Source organism: Pleurodeles waltl, chromosome 9 (assembly GCF_031143425.1).
Source record: "Pleurodeles waltl isolate 20211129_DDA chromosome 9, aPleWal1.hap1.20221129, whole genome shotgun sequence".
In the NCBI taxonomy this organism is placed as follows: Eukaryota; Metazoa; Chordata; class Amphibia; order Caudata; family Salamandridae; genus Pleurodeles; species Pleurodeles waltl.
This window is the reverse complement of record NC_090448.1, coordinates 1143791010-1143816164: the sequence shown is the minus strand read 5'-3', so window position 1 is coordinate 1143816164 and position 25155 is coordinate 1143791010. Positions and strand designations below refer to the sequence as shown.

The window sequence follows — 25155 nt, the reverse complement described above, 5'->3', positions numbered from 1 at the left end:
CTGTGGTGGCGATGTGGGAGCCAAACACCAATAATTGTCTTAACCCCAATATTTTATATACCCTGATTTTTATTTAGGACAGTTCTCTTTGCTAGTTGTAAGATACTACTCTCTTAATCAATAAAACATTAATTTAGCAGAGTAAAAATCAGAATTAAACTTGGGACCATTGAATAAATGAGCTCTAGAATAGAATAGGGAAAAATTAATGTATGCAGAATTGTTAGTTTAACAATACAGAGGAATGCATAGATTTGCTATGAAGTCTCACATACTGAAATGCAGAATCACAAACCATTGCAAAATCCCAAGTTAAGCAGTTAAATTAAGGAATAGTATGTGTCAAACTCATAAAGAGCACAGATAGCAGCCATAGAGAGGAAAAGAAAGTCTCACAATAATCAGACAGAATCTCAGACGAAATATGGGAAGTCACCCACGGACCCTCCACCAAAGGCTTCTATACACAATTTGTGAATAAGTAATCGAACTGCAAAGTCAGAATGGTATGATCATGGTTAGGTTGCATCGACAAATCAAAAACAACCACGCAATTATTAATTTTTTTTTAGCACTAACCCATTTCCTAAGGTAAAAAAAAGAACTTTTCACTTGCAACTGCACTCTGGAAATGAACAACATAATATGAAACATTTCTAAAACAATAGCTCATGGAAATATGTTCTTCTGCATGCCTGCACGATGGAAATCTTCATTCACAATGCATGCTTTATAAACTTTTTAAACTATGGAGAGAAATGACTTGCAGTGGGTCACTAATTGGGACGTGGAATGACAAATGAACCAAACACCAGAAACTGCATCCATTTTAAATAAATCGTGTCTTGCACTGAAATGCGGCATAATTAAACTACATTATTACTTACACTTCTAAACAAAACAAATTGTTTCAGGTGCAACATCATTCATTCATCAAGTGTGACTGTGCATCATTAAAATTATTAATTCACTCAAGAAATTTCTCACCGAAAATTACATGTCAGCAAATACTTTGACAGTGATTGCCTGCCATATTTGGCCTTGTGCTGGACGATACTCAAAGAAACTAACCAGCCCAAACCATTACTTAAAACTAGATATCAAAGCAAGTCCAGGAGGATGTCTTCTCCTGTATCTTGCTACTTTATTTTACAAAACATATCTGTGACAGAAATGGTAGAACAGTAAAAGCCTTTCCACCCTCTGTTTAAGCATTTCTCCAGATAAAAATGGAATTCTGCACAATCTGCCCATGTTGACTGGGACAGTTAAGGTCCAAAGGTATAGCTTCAACCATACTTTCCAAAAAGTATTTTTCTGGGACGTGCCTACCTTGTACATTTGGACCTGGATAAAGTCTGTAATCAGGGAATCCTACCCTCCCTTGCCCAGTTCTGAAACCTAGACTCCCAGTGAAGTAAATGCTGGTATAACTTGTGTGGATGACCTATTCCTCTTCACCCAGAATGCCCTGTAAATGTCATCCTTTGCTTCAGAAAACATAACTTCCTCATATTACTATTAGTGAAAGTTCTGGAATCTCATGACACAAAATCACCTGGCATTCCTAAATTCATCCCAAAACACTGTACCTGACTTATGATGGGCAAATCAGTTTGGACCGACTTTCCAAAAATCTGGACTTGGAAACAAGAAGAAAACTGCTTGGGATGTGATATATGTTTGGGATGAGGGTAGCTTCACTATTTGAACCCTATTTCGAACAGCACCACGGAAAATCTCCTGGTTTGGGAGTTTGTTTTTGGTAAAAACTTGTAAAAGTTTGTGTAAGTGTCCATCACCAATGACAGATGCTCACCAAACTTTGAAATTGCTTTGTGACAGCGGTTCATACGAACACATGGAGTTCACGGCAGTGCTGGAGGTGAACTCTAAATTTGAGAGGTGGAGTAAAGCAGGATGGCAATCATAAAGTCCTTTGCCACTCTGACTGACTTTACTCCATCCATCATACTCATGATTTGCCCAGAATCACAGGAGGTTGAGCCGAGGCCGGGATTCAAACCTGGTTCCCAGTCCAAAGTCAGTAACTCTGGCTCTTAGGCCACACTCCCTTCCCGACTCCATCATTCTCATCTCTCCTGTACCTTCGTTTCAGCCCAGCATGTCCATGTCCAGGAAATATACCAAACTCCAGTGCTTTACTTCAACATTTTTCATTATAGATAATTTCAAAGTTTCACATCACTGTAATTTCACTGAACGCCAAATCACTTGGATTCACCCTGAAAACATCTTGTCCCTCAAGAAACACATTGCGAAAAAATAAAGGCAGCTGGCACCAGTTTGCTCTTCTAAAAAAAAGTGCAACAGTTTCTTCCAGAAAGCAACTTCAGCACTGGTGTTTAAGCCCTTGTACTCTTCCTTCTGGATGGTGATATTGTTCTACTACAAGGCCTCCCAGGCTCCATGCTGGCACCGTTTAGGAGCTTCCTACATGCCAAAGCACATCTCATCCAGGGCCTGAAGATATATGATTATATCACCCACACCCTGATGAACCTCCAATGGCTCCCCTTGCCATCACAAACCCTCTTCAAAACCAGTTGGTTTGTTTACAAAGTTATCACAACCAGCATCCCTGCTTATTTGCAGAGAAGCTCACCATCTAAGGTAGTTCTCAGCATTTCCCGGCAGCCAGGACACCATCAGACAGCATAGTAGGAAGCATAAAAAAGAAAAATAACAGGCCTTTTCTATCTAGTCACTCAGGATCTGGAAAAACATCCCTGTATCCATCGTATACTGCACTCCACTGCCTTTTTGGCTTGGCTTGCGCTATAGAAATACCATAAATATATTACAAAGAGAGATTTGCCAAGAATCACACACTGTTTTTTGATCAAGTGCTGAAACTGAGATTTTAACCCAGCTTTCTCAGGTCAAATGTCATCAACATAGTTACTCAACACATACCTACTTACCATAACAAACATTGACATAGCCAATAGGTCTCGCCTTTGTGACCTTATAAGTATTTAGCCATGTAGCACTTTAAACCTTTATCTGCCTCCCTCCGTCCCTGCTTTCAGAACTCTGACTTGAGAACTATGTTCAAGTCTTGGCTTTGGTTCAACATCCTGTGACTCTGGACAAATCATTTAATCTCTCCAGGCCTATAAACAATGCATGTTACCTTATGTAATGTAAGTGGTGCTCATTAAAGCACTCAGCTTTCAGAGTTCACACCATAATTAAAACAAGCATTTGCAATGCAGCGGGTCTCGCGTTTGCTCATGTTAGAGCTAATAGCATTGTAAACTCCTAACCTGACTTTTCACCTATCGGCAAAAGTGCATTTATGTACGTAACCTGAAAAAGTGCAATTAACTGTGTAAAGCGCTCGACTTCTGCCAAGCGAAATTGCGCTATGAAAATAGAGAAAAAGTATTCCACGAGCCGTACAGAAAACAGCAAGCCTCGCATGTTTTCTGTACTTGGTCGATAAGCTCGAGGAGGGCTAGATACCGGAAAAGGCATGACGTATGCATGCCTTCGACTAATGAAAGCAAGCAGATTTTAATAGGCAAGCCCAAGAACCAATGAAAAACACTGACGTGACGTTGACAGGGCTCCGAGTCCTTTTCTAATACCTAAAGCGTCTCGCTGCGATACGCATGCGCGAGCACATGCGACACAGGCTCGACCCTAAAAAAGAATACTGAGGTAAAACAAAGCCTTAACATAAGAAACAACAAACAGCAATTCATTTACTGGCTGATTTGTACTTAGTGAAATAGAAAACCTCCTCCGTGCGAAAATTGGCTGGTCTTAGGCAAATATTTTATTTCACTGAAACTCTTTTTTTTAATTATCGGGTTTGAAAGCAATTTTAATTATTTGACCTCATTATACCAGTTGTACAAAATTATCATTCAATAAGTACTTTTTCTCTGAGTATTATAATGTGCCCTATTAATGGCAAAGCTTCCACATGTTAAAGAAATGTAGTATTTTTTTTTAATTTTGAAAAGACTTTGGGCCTGATTACGACCTTGGTGGAGAGGATTACTCCGTCACAAATGTGACGGATATCCCGTCCGCCGTATTACAAGTTCCATAGGATATAATGGATTTTGTAATACGGTGGGCGGGATATCACATTTGTGACAGAGTAATCCCCTCCGCCAAGGTCGTAATCAGGCCCTTAATCTTATTTTACGGAATGTTCGTTGTATGATGTACAGAGCAAATATTTTTTAGGACTCAGCTCCTGGGCTCTAAGATCCGAGCCAGATCATTCGCTTGGCTCTCCCTGTTTATTTGTGGTCCACCTCTAGTGGTTGTGAGAGATGAGCCAAGGGTACGGTAAACATTGCCTCACTCACTGATCGCTCGGTGCAAACAACACTGTTAAAGTTCTGTAATTTGTGTGGCAAAAAATAGCTTAACGAAACAACCTTTTTAAGTGACACATTATAAAAGTTTAAAATTCAAATGTTTACCCCTCACAAATAATGTACACGAGTCCAGTAGGATCCGAAATGAGTACACTATTTCCTTCATATCCTACTCAGTTAGTTTCGTTGTCTATGCTGCTATTACTTGCTCTGGCTTAATCGTAAAAATATGCTACATGTGGGGTGAGCTCTGCATTCTTGCCATGAAGTGGAGCCGTTCTTAACTTATGGGCTTCTTTGCTTCTGGAGGAGGAGCAGGCCACTATGCTTGGTTTGATGCTGCTTCGGACGCCATTTCGGCAGACTGCTAACAGTGCTGGGCTATCACATGACTATCACGGCTGCAACTCCTGTTTGTGCTGGATGTGAGTAGAGACTCACTTTTGCTTCAAGTAAAATAGCTTTGGATTGACTGATGAAATATTTACTGAAAACACCCACCTTTATTAAAAAATACACTGTTAACATAAATAAACATAAACCAGGCTCGACCTAAAAACAAGAGAAGTTAAGCATCGAGCTGGCACTCCAGTCATGGAAACCAATGCGTCCCGCCCTAAACACTAACGCTATGATGCCCAGATAGGAGGAGGGGCCATCACATGCTGTAACAGGAGGAAGTGTGAATGCAGTGTGATGGCTAACAAGAATGTTCTCTTAGTGAAATCGCCTGGGAGGGATCTAAGCACACAAAGGCAGGACATTTAGAAACATGCACCAATAAAAAGGAAGTATTTAAGACCAAGCACAACAAAGATCTACATCTCAATAGGGGCGTGGTTAAAGCCCATAGACTGAATAAAGCATGTCTTGCAGACAGTGCATGCACACTGCGTAGGTTCGACCTAAGAAGGAAACGCTGATACATGCTTACATTTGAATTTTCACCTATAAATTAGCTCTTATCTGTGTATCTTTTTCATATTGTAAAATATTCACAAAGTCACTTGAATACATCTTCTGGAGTTAAAATCTCACTTTCAAAGGAAAAGAACTAGTAGGTTCACTTGCCATCTATGCGCCAGGCTTCTTAAGAGAAAAGCATTTTTGTAAAAGAGAAATGAAAAGTGTCAAACTGTGACAGCATTGTGTCCTCTTTTTAATTATTGGACATTTTTAGGCAGTAGTACATTTTATACATTAGTACTGCAGGTTCCAATACCTAGTCTTTCCCTCCCACTGTCACTCTGATACTGCCCTAATCCCCTGATGTTGTTTTTTCGGAAAATGTAAGTGGTATTACACCACCAACTGCCCTCCTACTCTACTGTCCCTCTATTCTGCTTTTGCTTTTTTTGCACTATCCGCTAATATCCACCCCCATTCACTCAACCTCTCCACTATATAACTCTCCAAGGGATGGGAATTTATAAGGAGATGTAAGGCAGCAGTGTTGGGGTGCCCTCTAGTGGCAGTGCCAAATGACAGCAAAAGGCTAGAGATTTAACTTTTTGTATATTGCTAACAAGATAATATTTCTCCTGGGGAGCTAAAATAAACTTGAACTGTTCAACATGCGAAATACATGCAAACTTTGTTGGTGATTTTGTGGTCACATAGGTCCCTTCTCTGGGCGTACAAATCCTTCTAAATTTATTGAAGAGACTTGTGGGTTCCCAAATAATATACCATCTCATCGTTTTAACATTTTAACTTTGTTAGAATACAAATGCAAAGACCTACTCTGTGGTTGTACAGCATTAAAGTAAATAGTTCTCTTTCTGCCAGCGTTGAATGAGTTTACTCTTCCCACCAGGATATCGCAGTACATCTCAATGTATATTCATGCGCTGGCGGGATGCAGCCAGTGATAGATACCTGCGTATTCCTAATGCTGGAAAGGTTATTTAATCTATCAGCAGGCATCTCCCATGTCTCATTAAGTTATTTAATGTGTATTTTGGTAAAATTTGCATCTTGTTGTCACTCTTTTCTGAAATTGACAGATACTGTAACCACCAGGAACACCATAGTGACTGGAAGCAACTCCATTGTGCTATGGAGGGTTACACCTATCACGGAGGAGTGAACTTGTGGCAATTTAAAACCCACAGGGAGCTCCATTAATTCACTCCTTGAGTTTATGATCGGAAAAAACTTTAGAAGTGTTGTCCTGATAGAGTGAGAGTCTCAACAATAAGCACTTGTTATACAAGTAATTGAGAAGAGTAATTACCTGAAACAACTGCATCTGGAGCTGGTAATGCCTGCCTCTCAGGCTCTGAGGGTGGTGCCCCAGTGGATGTTAGCTGGCTCAGAGGGACTCAGAGGGGATGTACATTGTCCTTTTCCTGTTCTTCTACTCACCTCAAAGAGACTGGACATTCAGGCAGGACCTACAAGCCTTAAGACAAGGAAACTCTTTGTAGAGGTACAATATTTCATAATAATGCAAAGAAAGTACTTAAACAAAGATATCAAGTTATCCTTGGTGGGATAAAGCTTTATGCATGACAAAACTCTTTTCTTTTCTAATTTGATTACATCTGGGCAACGATAAAAATATAACATATACGGTTATTTTATCTGTACACGCCTCTCTCCTTCTTTGTAATATGGACCTTACCCCAGTGGAACACATGCTCAAGACATGTCATAGCCATAATTGTTACAATTTACCCTAGCTTACTGATTTGCCACAACCTACATTTACCTTAGTAATCTATCCCCCTGAATGCACCACGTTGTTTCGGCTCTTTTCCAAATACATTAAAAGTAGTTACCAGATTACTGGTACATTTCTGCAAATTCCAAACCTTTATTTTTTCTTTCACATCTTTTTATTAAGATGTATTAAAAAATTGAATTTAAAACAGCCACTCATACAAAGTTAAAGGGCTCATTCAATTACTCCCACACTGCAAGTCAACACGCAATACTAACGCACTTCCTGTTTTACAGGAGACATACCCAGTCTCACTCCCCAACCCTTGCACCCCAGACAGATGTTTTTTAGTAAATTCAACATATCACTATCCAAGGCCATAGACAATTATTGCCTTGATTTAATGGAGAATGATGACCATGGCACTGGATTTATTTTGAAATGGAGTTATCTCTCAGACATCCTCAAAACTCTTACTTTGTGTGGTGAAGTGTGGTTCAATGAATGCTTTGTCTTATTCTAAAATAAAGGGGATGCGATCCCATAGAGAGAATAATCCACTCCTATATAGATTTGGATAATATTTTTCAAGATCCAATCGGGTATCTTTCCGCGGCGGCTCCTCCGCGATGGGGGAAGAGCGTCGCACCCCACCCCTGCCAGCAGCTGCAAAACTTTAAAAAGAAAATGATAATAAACATTGTTTATTATCGTTTTATTTTTTAAGGGGCAGGGCCGGGGGGATGACAGCCAGGGAGGGGAGTGGTGTGCACTCCCCTCATTGCGCATGTGTGTTCGGCCGTTTTTTTCAGGCCGGCCAAACACACGTGTTCACTGAGCTCTCTCCAGCCCGACATGCGCACTGAGCTTTCGCCAACCTGGCACTGTGTTGCCGGGTTGGAGAGAGCAGGCGCAGGCTCCCAGTCTTCCTGGGAGCGCAACGCTAGGGCGCCAGCAGCGTCAGGATTGGCTGCAGGGCAGGCTGGGAACCTTTCCCTGTCTGCAGTGCAGCAGAGAGCAGAAGAGGGGTGGTGCGGCGCAGTCAAGGTAAGTTTTATTTTTTAATTTTTTATCGCTTTTGTTTTGTCCCCTCCACCCCACCACTTTGCCCCGTCGCCAGCCGCGACTGTTATCTTTTTTTCTGCAAAAGTGAAGTTATTTCTACCCTTCAGATTATTAGTAAAAAGGAAATGATCTGACTTCCCTCCAACCACAAAGAATATTTTTGTTTGAATGCTGACCACAGCGGAACCACCAGAGGCTTCATCATCTATACTACCACATATCTTTCACTATGTTAATGCATTCTTGACAAAAAGCCTATGATTCAGTGCCGCTCAAGGTATGCACAAATGACCCCAAACCTACTCATTTTCACCAACGGGACAGAAAGCTTTTTGAGGGTCTTCTTATCAGAATTGTAAGATACTATTTCTTAAGCTCCACATGCAGAATGCTCCCAGAACTCCCCCTTAGAAGAGTCGTGGAGGTCTCTCATGCAAACATTCAACCTCCAAGATGGATTTTTCTATGTCCTTGTATTTATTCATGCAGTATTGGTACTAAAGCCCCAGGTCTCACAGTGCCTTTTTCAAATCCGCCTAAGCAAACGTGATTCTAAACATTGGCCTTTAGATTTTGATAAATGTTTTCCAAGTCAGGCGAAACTTTCTTTGCACTGAAGCTATAGGGGCCAACAGACCCTGCCTGAGAAATCACATTTGAGCTTGAGATTGGCTCTTGTGCTGTTGAGCTGCTGCATCTCTGTCCTCCTCCTATCAGAAGGCACACCGAAAACACTCTTCTATCTGCTTATTAAAGCAAAACTAGGCTGAAAAAATATATGGCTATTTCTGAACACCCCTCACTGTTCCTCTAAGGTGACCAAAGCACAGATAGCAGAAGGGCTGGCCTGACACACAAGTCCTTATACATAGAGTAGAAATGCTCAGACCAGCTTTCTCCCAGATCCCTGGCACCTAACATTAACCATTGGGTGCCAACTGCTGACTTAGGGAGCCAAAACAGGGCTTTAGTTGTTCCAATACACATTTGAGCACAAGTGGAGAGAACAGGGTGGACAATTACTTTTTCAGTTCAGCATCTTATGGTGATGCATTTCTTTGCTCCAGGAAATAGCTGAAGTCTTACCTTTTTAACTAATCAGTTTTCAAATAGTGTGAAGAGAGTCTTAAAGTGTGGTGAATGCTATATAAGTGTAAAATGTCTGTAGGTCAGTCTTCTTCACCACTGCTCCTTGATGTTGCCCCATCAAGTAGCCACTGTGTCATGCTCTAAACAGGTGGACTGTGCTAGCCCAGTGGCGGAGCGTTCAATGCACCTCTCCTTGCCGCCTCTCATTTACTCTTCTTTGGCCCATCCAGGAGATCACCTAGAGCAGCTTCAATTCTCATCCAGGTTTAAAGATAGATCTGAGAGTCAGCCAGGTATCTGGAGGTAAGGAGCACATGTTGGATAGCTCCAATATTAGTGCTATTTCTTCTCCTGTCCTGCGACATTATTTTATTTAGCTGCTACTCCAGTCTATGTACAGCTTGCACTTCCTGCATGCTCAAACTGAAGGAAATCACTTCAGTGTCAAGGGAACAGATCCTAATCCTTGACATTGCTCTTCAGTGATGGAGGCCTCGGTTTTTTTCTGGCTCCCGGGTAGTGTTCTCATATAAGTCATTCATATTAATGGCTGCCCAAATCACCCCAAAACCTCTTCCAAAATCTTGAACTGTGCATTAGCAAAGGAAAACTAAACTACTGACTTTATGTGGCACGAGGAGCAAATACAACTCCAGTGGGTAAGGCCAGAGCTGTGGGTTACCTGGGGTAGACCTGCACGTGCTGGGGATTTTTTAACATCAGGGCATTGCATACGCTTGTTGTGTTACTTATGGAAAGTATTATTTGCGTAGTGGATAGCCATCTCCTGACAAATTTTAAGAATCTTCTTAGTGTTTTTTGTTCTTTTGAATGCTTTATGGAAGCTCCTCCGGTGTCTTTTGCGGTTGATCGTGTGATCACCTTTTCTAATTTACATTGCAGTGCAGTTCTTCAAGGTTAGGGCACATCTGTTTCAGCTCAGTCACTTCCTTACTGGGCCACTTGTTTGTGCAGTTGGAACCTGTCTTGTGTGGTTGTCCAGCGTGTTGATATGTCGCCGCTAGATATTTGCCTGCAGGACTTCGGGATGGGAGGTGATATGAAAATTTGTATTGATTCCCTCAAACTTAACACTTTTCATAGTGTGACTGAGATGGACTGTGATTACTAACCTTTATGGATCATAGGATTGTAAGGCTGGTTAAATATGGAGAGAGAAATCAGAGAGTGTGGCTGACCAGGTAAGTGATTTTTGGAGGTTTCCCTCTCAATCAACTGTCTGTAGGGAAAGCAAGACAGACAGCTGAGTTGGTCATTAGTGCCTTAGTCTTCCTAAATTTCTTAAATTAATTTGGCTGGCATCTTTGGCTCTTTTCCACATCACTGCTGTCTTTTTCACGTATAACTGTTGTTTAAGTTAGGCTACTGAAAAGTGATCTCTCTTCCTCCTCTCTCAGGTGAAGCAATCCACGTAGGAAGCCTAATCGCTGCCCAGGGATACATCTTCCCAATATCTGACCATGTCCTAACCCTGAAGGATGACGGCACTTTCTACCGTTTCCAGGTAGGTCAGCGTTTCCTTATGCTTGGGAAGAAAACTCTCCTGGGTGGTTGTGGCACGAGCAAAAGATGTCTGAATGCATCTTAGTCCAGATGAGTGGAAGAAGTGAAAACAAAGGAAAGTAGTTAAAGAGAATCTAAGACCCCTCGCAGAGACACAAATGTTCTTCAGCCCCTATGTGCAAGTGTCTTCTCCACAGAAACACCAAGGCCGCCAGTTATAGTGACAAAACAGTGCAATAAAGGTGCTTGCAGAAAACAGATTCCCAAACTGATCACAATGTGTTTTTTAGAGTAATATGGCATTACCATATCACTTTATTACATCACAGAACACCTGTGTCCGGTACCACCAGCAAGAAACTGGTGTTAACTAGTCTGAATGTAAATATGGAAAATTTGCAGTCATCATGATTGCTGCAAGTTACTCCCCATTCAAGTGCAGAAAAGAATACATTAGGAGTGATAATGTTAAAATGATAAAGGTGACAGTACCTTTCGGATGGGGCGGTTGTATGATACTGTATTGAGGTCGATGAGAACCGGCAGTAATATCACATATACATTGCATAACACTACATCATCAATGATGGAATGTAAATATGATGGTTTCCCTCACGGATGTATGGCGGAATACCGAATGCCATTATAATGAATGGCTTTATAACGCAAGCGTTATCACGAAAATGCCTTTAGAACGTCAGACGTTTACAATGAGATTTATGACAATGAATATGCCTTTACAACGAAAGCCTCTACCACGAAATGTAAGTATAAATCCTTTATATATTTATGTATACACACACACATATATATTTTATATATATATATATAAATATATATATACATATTCACTGGAATAAACAAAGGTTCCAGGGACATTATAGTTAGGTTCAAAATTTACTCATACAAAACCAGAGAAATATAGCAGTTAGAGTTATTTCAACTAACTATAACTCGCGCCCCAAGGTAACTACAACTTGCGCCCCTGCCATGCATGGTTTCTTCTTCATTATTTTGATTGCTAATCCTTCATTTACATTTTTAATATCGTTATAGAAGTTGTCCTGAGTGTGTAATATCTGGGGTAATTAGCAGTGCATGGCGAGGATCGCAAGTTATAGTTACTTGACAGAACTCTAAGTATAACTGCTGAATTTCTATGGTTTTGTATGAATGGGTTTATTTTTACTTGTAAAATACTTACATTTTTTGTGGAACAGTATCCGTGGTAAAGATATATATATATCTATCTATATATATATGTGTGTTAATTACAACAATATAAATACATATTTATTTATATATATATATATATATATATATATATATATATATACACACACACACACATCTTTTAACCAATAACCCCTGAACCCTAAAAAAATCCTTTTCCCACCCCAAAATTCCCTTACCACCCACAAAAAACTATGACTACCCGAACCCCTAAAACTTTGGTTACCACCCAAAAACCCATACCCACCCTAAACCCTAAACATTTTCTTACTACCCAAAAACCCATACCCACCCTAAACCCTAAAACTTTTGTTGCAACCCAAAAGCCTCTACCCACCCCAAACCCTAAAAGTTCCCTTACTACCCAAAATTTCATACCCACCCTACAACCTAAAAGTTCCCTTACCACCCAAAACCCTATAATCACCCTAAACCCTAAAACTTCTGTTACAACCCAAAAGCCACACCTACCCTAGGACCTAAAAGTTTCCTTACCACCCAAAATCCCATACCCACCCTAAAACACCTAAAAATTCCCTTACCACCCAAAAAACCCAAAGACACCCGCAAACCTAAAAATTCCCTTACCACCCAAAAACCCATCCTGCTCCCTAAAATTTCCCTTACTACCCAAAAACCTATACCCACCCTAAACCCTAAAAATTCCCTTACCACCCAAAAACCTATACCTACCCTAAATATTCCATTACCTCCCAAAACCCCATACCCACAAAAAAACTAAAAATAATATAAACATAAATCTATATATATATGTGTGTGTGTGTATATTAAAAAAATTATGGGCACATACACACGTATATAAAATATATATATAATGTATTTAAAAACTGTTTACTTACCTGCAATATACTTATATTTCCCACTCTTTTCGTTGTAAAAGGCATATGTTGTAAAGGCATAATCGTAACAAATTTCATCCTAAAAGCCTTTCGTTGTAAAGGCATTTTCGTGATAAAGCCTTCGTTCTAAAGGCTTCTCGTTGTTGAGCCTTTGTGATAAAGGCTGCTTCTCTTCCTTCACATCTACTTACCCATATTACCTAGCGATGTAGCGGCGAGGTGGAAGTAGTGGATGGCATATGATTGTCAAACGATATAAGGCTTACGATAAAGCATGCATTCAGACTATTACTCTGAGTGATGGATCCTGTGCACCCGACATCATATCCTTCGGAAGGATGAGTGAGTGTAGTCTTGCTTTAAACCAAAGTCCACGTTAGCTGACTTTAAATACTCCTTCCATGACCCACACTGGATCAACCCATAGCCACATTTTACCCACCTTTTCTCTGGTACACACACTTGAAGACTGCCTGTCTGTGCTTCTGGAGAGGATTCAGATAACAGATTGCACGATAGGGCCCTCTTCCAGAAGATGCACTTCTTGTAGAAACACTGGAGAGGTCGCTATCTGGGATGGCTTCAGGTTCATCCAGCTGAAACAACTACATCAGGCTTATTGACACAGACGTGGCTGTACGCGATGGGCACCACAGACACTGAGCAGTGCCAACGAGGAAGTTGTCAGTGGGAGACATTAATACACACGATCTGGGATTGCCCAAGAGCGAGGACATTTTGGTTGGGCGTAAAACACAGGATCTCACAGGTCACTAGGGTTCGCTCATCACCCTGGGTGTCTGGGTGACACCCTGGGTGTCTGGGGCGAACCAACTCTGAATGCATACGCACTTCTTTTCTGCAACATAGCAGATATACAATTTGGTACTGGGGGAGAAGAGTTTCCATCAGTGGGGGCATGGGCAGCTAATATGGAGTGGTGTAGACAGGTTGAAAAATTACCAGGCAAGGGAAGGCCCTCGGAAATTTGAGAAAATTTGGGGCGCATGGCAGAGCCTGGATTAAAAAGGAATAGGGTAGTCCACATACCTAGAGCCTAGAATAAAACAGAACAGAATATAATAGAAAATAATAGAATAGAATAGAATAGAATAGAATAGAATAGAACAGAATAAATGTTGGGGGTCAAAATCCTGACTGGAGGCCAGACCCCTCCATAACTGTAGAACTTCCAATTCTCTCTGTATTGACCACACTCCGCAGCACACGGGATTCTAATTTTGTTGTTTTCTACAACTAGAGGTGGTTGTGAAGATGCACAACTTTTTTTCATTGTTAGTTTTGTAAGATCATTGTAAGAAATTTGCCTTAGTAAAGTGGTGTAGAAAAGTTGTTTCATGAGTTGTCTCTTAATTCCAGGATTAACTGAAGTGATTTATTAATGAACTTTCTACTACTTACATTTTCTGCAGTCACCTTACTTTTGGCCTTCAAACTGCTGGGAACCAGAAAATACAGACTATGGTAAGAATTGTACCTCTCTCTGCTAGATGCACATATGAGGCAACAAGCAGAGCTCCTGTGTGTTCTAGAATACTAGAAAATCACATTCCCATGGGCTCAAATCCGGCCCCTTTAAGCATGTTGTAGGTTTGGGAGGTGGGGCAAATCTGTTTTTATATGCGAAAAATCTCGTGTGCGTGCAGACTATGGAAGGTTACGCATTCTGCATAATTTGTGGTGTTCTTATGTCTTTTGATGCAATATTTTGCACTCTGGAGAGCAGTGAAGTTAGAAGATGTCATACAGACGAATGTCAGATACATTGACCAAGATCCTTGCATGACATGGTCACGCGAGGATTTGTGCACAGTTTTCGCACAGACAACTACAAGAGTAATTTGCGGAATGCGCATAATTTTTGTGAACATTGCACTGGTTACGCATTGGGGGAAATGACGCGCTTGCTCCCATAAACATATAGTGGTGAAACATACTGCATTTAAATGTGTGCAATTTGCAGATTCTGCAGAAATTTCAATGTAAAAGGAAGCTCCAAGATCTTCCAAAAAGCGTTGTCGGCACAGTGCCATGAAGGTTCATGAAATTTTGCTAGTGGGCGCTTTAATAATACATCCTGCACCTCCTGCATTCGTTCCTGCTTTGGCACTACCGACCTGGCCGTCTTTACATTAAAAAAATAAAAGTCTTAAGAATGTTTAATGAAGAAAAAGTCTTGACTCCTTTCACTGTAAATGATACAGCCCACCTGGAACCATAGGTTCACTCAGTGCCCCAAAAACAATTGTCACATCACAAACCCCGCCCAGTGCAAGAGGCCGGACTGGGCACTGAGGACCCAGGCCCATCTAGAACAGGCAGCAAAGGGTGAGTAACCCTCCCTGACTGCGAATAGTAAGTTTGCATCCTTCCCCGACTCTTCAACTATCTTTTATGTACAGCAAGCACGATCTGTGAGCAATGACGTATGTGCAGCGCCTGTGCTTCTTGTGCTTGTCATCAAAGCGCTATGTCGATTATGATGTAGCCGAAGGGGCCGAATCCAAAATGTACGTCAATAAAAGGTTTTCATATACACATGATTCGCAGATGATTGGCTGGAAGCGGCTGCGCTCGTTATCTGTGCTCACGCATACGGAATGCAGTCAGCAGTTTCCACCTGCAGTACAGTCGTGGGGTTTCCCAGCAAGTGTCAGGGGAGAGGCTCGGGAAGTGGGATGCAAATAAGGTTCCCCTGCGACCCTACAAAGATGTAATGTTTCCATTTATCGAGAAAAGCCTGGCCCTGGCATGTATTTCAAAGGCCTATCTGTGCATCTAATTTACACCCACATAATAATGCACTCTGCCCCTCTGAAATCGACTATATGTAGATTAATAATCATTTATTTTTATATAGCATTTGATACGACAGCAAGGGGTGCTGAATGTTTTACAGATACTTCAAACTGAGTTCATGCGGACATTGTCACAGAATTTGCTAGTTTCCTAATACTGAACATGGATAGTCCACATATCCCCTGTTAGTCAAACAGAGGTTTACGGCATTCTTCAACATTATCGATGACAAGACTGTGCATGGCAGAAGCACGAGCTACACTGACCTTAGAGCACGAATTATAATTACTAGAGGTAACTATAACTGGTGAATTTCAGTGTTTTTAGAGTTTGAAATTTCTCCTAACTATAACGTCACTTTAAACTTCGTTTTTTTCAAGTGACTATATACACACACACACACCGATATATATATATAGTGATTCCGGTGAGCTTCCTTCCACCGCCATCAGCCGCACCTCAGCAACAGTTTACCACATAATCGTATTTGTTGAACAGATGATATCGCAGCACACAATCAATCCATTTAATTTATTTTGAAAAAAAAGTGATTCCCCAAACAAAACGTCAACATGTTTCGGCTGAATGCCTTCCACTGGATATATATATTTTTTTCTCGAACAATGCTTGAATCACAGCATACAATCACATGCACTCCAGATTGCGCAATTGAGCAGTCTGGAGTGGGTGTTGTATGCTGTTATGCAAGCATTGGTGGTGGAAACAGATTTGGAGTACCTCATACCCCTACCGTGCACTGCCACTGTAGGGCAAGGAAGATTAAATAAACTTAATAAATATATATATATATATATATATATATCACTGCTGATCTATTTATTCAACAGCTCAACCAGTCTTCTTCACCTCCTGAAGTTTAGTCTCTTCCACTTTTATTTCAAACCTGTGCTCTCAATCTTCGTTGAGTCATGGCATTCCTCAGCTACATGTCTGGTAATCCTGTGTATTCCATACTAGTTATCTAAGAGACCTCAGAACTGGCCTTTAGTGATTTTTCTCATGTTAGATTCTTTTGATCCAATTCAAACTCTGGCTTCTGCACTCTTTGAAGGTCAAAGGCTTGTTTCTTCCTTTGTTTCACCCACTGCCTCACTCATGTACCTCACCTCGACAGGATGGGGAAGCCAGATGATTTTTATCTTCATCCCCCCTCTGGATAAATAAACATCTATTCCCCCCCTGACCAGTTGAAGACGGTAGTGCTTCCTTTGTTATCTCTAGACTGGAGTTGAGTAGTCCTTTCAGCTGCCCCGGTCATACATGAGAACAACGAGAGCAGTCCTGCACTCACTGGCCAGACTTGTTACCCGGATTAGACCACATTAGTCCAATACTGCAAAATCCACCACTGGTGACTATTTACAGGAAGGATCAAATTCAAACTTTGTTGCATTGCTTGCAAAGTCATCCATTAAAGCATTCCTTGTTATCCAGCCTGACCGCTCTACATGTCTGTGGAGTGTTCAGAATCAGAAATGCCCTGCAACTTGAGGTTATAAACATCAGAGCTATAACTGGCCAAAAGCAATCCTTCTTGGGTGTTTTTGTCAATACTTAGAACATCCTCCCTCTCAACATCAAGCCCAAAAGCAAGCCTTCATGGGTGGTTCCTCCACTACCTAGAACATCCTTCCTCTTGACATCAAGCCCAAAAGCAATCCTTCATGGTTGGTTCTTCAAGCGCCTAGAACATCCTCCCTCTCAACATCATGCAGTTCTTCATGGATGGTTCTTCCAGTGCTTAGAACATCTTCCCTCTCGACATCATGCTCAAAACAATCCTTCATGGGTGGTTCTTCGAACACCTAGAACATCCTCCCTCTCAACAATCAGAAAATAATGCAGCCGTCTTACCTTCAGAAAACACCTAAAAACGTTTATTTTTTAACACTGAGTAGTTCTGCTACTGTTGTTTCTAAAATGCCTTCCCAGGGGGTAATTTGGCTGAATCGCTACAGATTTGTCAGCTCCGCAGACAGCTATTGCATCCTTAGTTGGTCTGCGTGCAAGAGCGGGTGTGTCTGGAGACAGGACAGATGTGAGGTGGGGATTTAGCAGCGCCATCTCTCCAACATAAGAGGTCCTCAACCTTGGAGCCAGCTTTGCCATCCCACAAGTTTGTGGCCCAATGAGCAATATCACTGATGGTGGAGAGGACTGTCTGTGCCCTCCATTTTCCAGGCCTTGCAGAAAATATAGATTTGAGTATGAAGGCAACTTTGTTGGCACATGACATATCTCAGAAAAAATGGAGACGAGGATGTCTCTAATTCCAAGGGCTCATCACAAAATAGCCAGAATGATCCATTGCAAACTTCTACAGAGGAATGGGATCTGACTACAGATCAGTGAATGTTGCTACACTCGAGCATCACATTGAAAAGCAGCCTGTCACAGAAAGTGGCACGCACTACCGGAGTTGCACGAGAAATGCTGCGGGCACTGGACCAGGAAACAGCAACGTTCTCGGAGAACCATCATCTTGTACTTTTTTTGGCTTTAAGTCCAGATACCTTCCTGAGAAAAAGATCCTTGAAGGATTTTGAGAGTTTGATGTAGAGAATCGTAGACTCTACGGGTTGGCCAATCAAAATGAGAGTAGAATGGTGAAAGAAGAAATTTATTTTCATTTTAGTCGAGGTTGCCATCGTTTTATAAGGGCTCGGGTGACTCGGAGGGCTGGGCTTGTCTTGGGGCATATTGGTTATTACTGACTGATTGAAACCTATTCTGAAGTTCTGGTGTTCTTCCCTGGGTTTGGTAATAATTCTCTTCGAAGGTGAGAGTCAAGAAATGTTGAAATCTTATTGAGTTGTGAGTGACTTTCTATAACTCATGTACTCTCAAGCTTTCTCTCGCTCCATTATCTGCTGTTAATGGGCAGCTGCAGTTTTCCTATTTGGCCTATGACCTTATTTGGTTTATATTGAGAATGGTGCAGAATGATCTCCTTGGATGTAACCTGAGTTCTCGTAGTCTAGAAAATGTCTAGGCAAATGATGACTGTGTTTAAAGACAAGAGCTTCCCACAATCTAAAGGCTTTGGGGCTTTAATCATGAACCAATCAGATTCAGTTTTTTGGTGTATACCAGTTATGTATTTATAGTGCAACGAATTCAGTAATATCCCAGATAAATATATTGAAGATTTTCAAGTACATTTTTCTCTATCGTGAGGCTATTCCTTGATTAAAAAATGAGTCATCCTAATTTGGAGTTCCTTAGACGTTAAAAAGGAAACATGGGGGCGTGGCCGGGCCACGAAACAAGATGGCCACTTAGAGTGAGAGCTCCGTGCCGAGGCGGTCCCGGAGGGGCGATGGGGGCGAGAAGACAGCCGGACAACACACCGGGTTCGGTGCCCCTCCACCCTTACAACAGCTGCGACACGGAATCATGTCCGGGGACCCCGTAGGAGCGGGACGCAAGGCAGGAAACTCGCGACTCGCCCCAGGCCGATAAGGCCTGACAAAAGGGGCGGAGTCGCGTCTTCGGAAGACCGGGGACGGCGTGCCCGCAGCGGCAAGGAGCAAGCTGAACAGGCCGCAGGGACTGCGGGAGCCGTGACGACCCGCATCCATCTCCCTACAACGGCAACAAACACCCGTGGACCTTCGACCCCCCACAGGGAGACGGGGAGACGCAGCAAAGGGGTGCGGCCCCTTCGACAGCCGGGAGAGAAACCCGGTCAGAGAGGTAGGATCAAATCTCTCCAAACTAAGGACAGCATCGCTGGAGGCAGAAGCACGACTTCTCCCCTCTTTTCCATCACAGAGGGACAACAAAAAACCCTCCCGCTGGGATAATAAACTTTCGCCCCCCTCCCTCCAGACAACTAATACTGAGGAGGCCAGAGGGGCACGACGGGAGGCACGTGGAGGCGAGGAGACGAGAGGGGTGAACGATTGGAGGGGCATCGGAGATGAAGAGAGCCAGAGGGAGCCAAGAGAATAGAGATACAGGAGAAGGGAGAGGACTGGCACCAGCGTAAGCCACCGAACATCTATATCCTTATCGGAATCCACGGAGGGAATCTCGGGCCCCACGTGGCTAGACTCTGTGGACAATTGAGGCGATGCCCGGCAACAAACCGAACCATAAACCTGTCAGCAAGCCTGCACGACAACTATTATTCTCAGAAGCGCTACAACACAAACGCCTAACCCCCACGAAGATAAACCCTCAAACATCTCCACCTTTAAACGAGTCCACGACGATGTCTGATAAAGATCAATCCACAACTATGGACAGGATACTACAAGAGATCACCACCGTCAGCCGCCGCATGGAGGGGATGGACGCCTCTATAACTTCATTGACACTAGAAACCAAATCCATGCGATCTGACATTGCAGGCTTTCAATCTAGAGTGACAGGGCTAGAGCAACGCATGGGATCACTAGAGACGCAGATCAACACATTTCAGGAGCGAGAACAAGACTTCATCTACCTCAAGAGCAAACTAACGGACATGGAGGACAGGAGCCGGAGAGACAATATCCACGTACTTGGGATCCCGGAAAACGAAGAAGGCTCGGATATGCAGGCTTTTCTGACCTCCACTCTTCCAAAAATGATTTCATTGGACTTTGACCCGCCGTTAGAATTCCAACTGGCACACAGGATAGGCCCAAAACGCTCTGACAACTCCTCAAGGCCCCGCCCAATCATCGCATGCTTGCTGCGGCATAATCAAACCCGACAAATACTCCAAGTAGCACGCAACCACGGCCCTTTCCGAATAGACCAGCACGAGATCCGAATAACTGCTGATTACTCCAAGGAAACCAACGAACGTAGAAAGGCTTTCCTAGCCCTACGACCCCGGCTTCGCAAACTAGAGATGAAATACGGTCTCTTTGACCCTGCAAGAATGTGGGTTACCAAAAATGGAGTATCCAAGGACTTTTATAACCCCGACGAACTGAGACTCTTCCTTGACTCTTTCCAACCCCAGCCTATGGACTCTCTCAACACAGACAGTGAGCATGACATTGTAGGAGGCAGTGATAGGGCCGAAACCCCCCACTCGGGAATAGAAAAGGTGAAGACGGCTCTACACGACACCGGAGCCAGTCATAGGGGTAGAGACATGGAGAGACTAACCAGATCATATGATGACAGGGGTCAGATTTTACACGCAGTAGTAACCCACACCCAACTATCGGAAAGAGACAAATCCCGCTCCCTTTAAAGCCTACAACTGGGTCTTCTTGAGAAGGTAACGCGACAAGACGACTTGTGGGACTATCGCTAGAGAGTCGAAAATAACAACTATAGACTCTGCGGAAGGATGAGTACCTTTCCAGATCATATGTGTTTTACTATTGTAATTGTCTAAGACTGCTAGTATCAATGTTAAAACCAGATACATGAAAAACCTATGCTCTTTATGACTAGAGCCGAGGCCCTATAATGGAAAACTACCAGTAAATCATTATTTGCCCTCAGTACACAACAGATGATGATTATTAGAACAGGGATCAGACCCCACCAACTCCCTGTATGTTGAATAAGAGCCCGGTCCCGACCCTATAACCCTATAACAAGGTAACAAGGTAACAGGGGCATTAAACAGATAACAAAAATAAACACTAATTAACTATCATGGAACTTACCTTATATTCCACACACTACAAAATTTCTCATGGTAGTAAATAACAAAGTATGTGAAACCTCCCTAATACACACCACACTCGACCAGCGCTGACATTAGAACCGTTTAGCCCCCATTATCACCCCAAGGGATGGGACTAGACCACGTAAAGATAAATTAATTCCAATACAGGGACACACAATATGATATAACCTGAGACATATCAAAGCTCCCATTACTTGACTTTACTTTATTCTACAATAAGAAACTGGGGGAAAAAAAATAAAAAATAGACCACGAGGACATAATACAACATAATACCGCATAACGAAGCGAAATAATATGACATTCTACACTGCCACTCCGCACCACATTATAACATCACAATGTAAATTATAAACTATTAGCTATTCCTTTCCCCAGATGTTCGTATCTACCTCCATCCTAATCATTATTACTATCTTAACCTACCATCTACAATAGAACGATCGTGATGGTGGCACATACCAAGTAAGACCTTAGTAGGTCAGTATTATGATGTTATAATACACGGCAAGGAGTTAGTAATAGGACGAGATACGCATTATCCTTGCGTAATCCGGGGCTCAGCTACACTCATTACCTATCCTACGATTAATAGAGAGACGCTTGGCATAATGGCTCCTAACATGATAATGTGATAAGATACCAGGATATGCTATGTTGATCAACCTAATATGTCATTGAAAAGTTGTAAGGCGGGACGAGACGAGGCAGTGTTATAGTTGAATAGAAATGCTCAGGAAGTATTATATTATACTGTATATTGGTTTCTTTATATACCCATGCATACGCGAGAACTGTAATACTCTGTTTGAGCTCTTTCCCCCCCCCTCCTTTGCCCTGCCCCCCCCCCCCCCCCTCGCCAGCCGGTCTCGGTCTTTCTGTCTGCCCAGTCCCTACTTTAATTTACGACCCTATCTTATGAACCCTTAAACACCCTACGATACCATACAGCATCAAGTACTAGGCACAACATCCTAAACACCATACCCCATCAACACCCGACACCCCCCCCTCCTCTCCAGTGCCGCCCAGGTACAATAGTTATTAACCGACCATTACTTCTGCCAATATACACTTTAGTTATATAACTAATACACTAGCCACTAACCACTGATGAACAGACCCACTTCCCGATACATAAACATAAGCACTGATGTGTACCCCCCCCCCACCCCTCCTTATCACCGACATATCGATAACTGGCTGTCTGTTATTTCCCCCCTCGCCCCCCGATCGAGATCGCCCAACGGCACGAGAGCTCCGAGAGAAATCGGTCCCGCCGTTTACAGACCTAACGAACGAAGGAGGTTGGACTCCTAACCTCCCTCATCCCTATCCTTCTCCACTTCTTCCCCCAAATTGTACGCTCTCTTGCTATACTCTTAATCTCAACTTTAGCACACACATCCATCCCTTCCCCCTCCTTCTCCCTCTTTTCTTCTCCCTCTCATTTCTTCTTGTCTTCCTTTCCCCTCATATTTCCCCTCCATCTGGCTCTCATCCTACTTATATTGCCTCTCTTCCTTCACCCTCTCCTCTCTCTTCTCTTTCTTCTCCAGAGGACTCCCTTGGCCCCCACCAGCCGCTAACCCCCGTATAAAATAAAACACCGTATCATATCGAAACACAACTCCCACTCTACCAACTAAGTCAATATCTCCCACCCTCCCTCCCCCCCCCACCAACACCAACCCCGGAACGAGGGTGCTTACTCACAATTATCCAATATGTCGAAGTCCCACCCTCAAGCGACGCAACCATTACGCATACTCTCTTGGAATGTACACGGCATGACGAGCTATGTTAAGCGGAAAAAGATACTGTCCTATCTTTAATCCAAAAAAACAGATATAGCTCTGATTCAAGAAACTCACCTTGACACTCTGGAATCCAGTAAACTTAAACGGGATTGGGTAGGGAGGGTTGCCTTCAGCTGCCGTCCGATGAGTCAGGAATCTGGAAGTAACGGACCCCGCAAATGTGGAGTGGCGATACTTGTGCGTAAATCCCTCCCGGTCACTATCATTAAAACCTGGAATGATACGGAAGGAAGGTATATATTTGCTAAACTAAAACTAGGGGACACTGTTTTATGCGTGGGATCCATTTACGCACCAACCGGTCCAAAACGCCCATTCCTTCTACAGCTAAATCGCCTCCTGACAGAAATCGGAACTACTCGATACATAATCGGGGGAGACTGGAATCTCGTCCAAGACGCCATAATGGATAGGACAGGCCCTGTTGATATATGTAACAATCACGACAGAGCGCTTCTGACAGACCTGACCACCGACGTCGGTCTGGTGGACTGCTGGAGAATACAACACCCGAAAGATAAGGAATATACTTTCCTATCCACCGTCCGTGGCACCCAATCGCGTCTGGACTATTTCTTAGTATCACACACTGTAATCCCTCATATACAAGACACCTGCATCCTAGATAGCGGGCTCTCAGATCACTCCCCAATACTAATCCGGATCCAGGTGGGACTCTCCTTCTCTGGTCGTAAACCATGGCGATTGGCTGTACACAGATATCGCTCTCCCCAAGGGAAGGAACAATTAAAAGCTCATGTAGCTACATACATGGCCGAGAATACAGGCACTGTATCCTCATAAAGGATCCTATGGGCGGCAGCAAAAGCAACCCTAAGAGGGAATATGATGCGAGATGCAGCACTGGCCAACAAAGACAGAATAGCCCGCCAAACCACCTTAGAGACCACGATATAGGACCTCACTAAACAATATACCGCCCAACCATCCCCTAGACTGCGACACGCCTTAGAACAGGCCCGCATGGCACACAATGAACTCTATACATCTCAGGCGGAATACGCACTGCAAAAATTGCGAGGCCGCCATTACGAACAAGGGGAAAAAGCAGGTCGCCTCCTAGCGGCGCAGCTCCGACAAAGAGAGGCAGCCTCTGCCATTGCGGCCATAACATCTTCTTCAGGAGCAGTACTAACTCGCCCACAAGACATTGTAAACGAGTTCGCCAAGTACTACCGACATTTGTACACTCCTGAAACAACGACAGATCAAACACAAATGGAGACATTCCTTACCGCGGCCAATCTGCCCGGTCTGTCTGAGGCAGGCAGGGCCCTCTTGGACGGTAACATAAGCAAAGAAGAGATAAGCCAAGTTATAACAAGCCTCCCCTAGCATAAATCACCAGGAGAGGACGGATTCCCTGCGGAATTCTATAAATGGGCTGGGGAAGAGGCAATAACCGCAGTACATGAAGCACTGACGGAAGCATGTCAAGAAGGCTCCCTGGGCGCTCTATCCAATAAAGCCACGATTGTCATCTTGCCTAAGCCAGGGAGAGACCCCCTTCTTTGCGGCAGTTACCGTCCTATCTCCCTTTTGAATGGGGATGTCAAACTCCTAGCCAGTGTTCTAGCAGCGCGGCTACGCAAGGTGATACCATCATTGATTCACAATACCCAAGTAGGATTTGTACCAGGCCGTACCTCCAGAAATCATATGCGAACTCTTTGCCATACACTGTTAGAATCCATACAATTACCTGACGAAGCCCTAGCCCTGTCCCTAGACGCGGAGAAAGCATTCGACCGCATTGAGTGGTCCTACCTATTCACAACCATGAAGCATTTTGGCCTGGGGGAACAATTTATCTCTAAAGTGCGTTTATTATATGACCATCCCACAGCACAGGTTAACTGTGGGGGCATCATGTCAGACCCATTCCCTATCGGAAGGGGCACACGCCAGGGATGCCCCTTGTCGCCACTCCTATTTTTATTGGCCATGGAACCCCTAGCTGCCACCATACGAAATTCTCACCAAATAAAAGGGATCCATATCACCGGGGGCATATCCAAAATATATCTCTACGCAG

The 25155-nt window shown here is 43.1% G+C and overlaps 1 protein-coding gene across 2 annotated transcripts in view; it reads left to right on the top strand.

Annotated features, from left to right (window-relative positions):
• The window catches only part of RGS6 (regulator of G protein signaling 6), a 964496-nt gene that overhangs the window by 675350 nt on the left and 263991 nt on the right, over positions 1-25155 (top strand). For both annotated transcript variants that reach the window (XM_069208950.1, XM_069208949.1), the window contains exons 5-6: positions 10599-10705; positions 14231-14282. In XM_069208950.1, coding sequence (XP_069065051.1) covers positions 10599-10705; positions 14231-14282 — 159 coding nt within the window. The remainder of the gene's footprint in view (positions 1-10598; positions 10706-14230; positions 14283-25155) is intronic.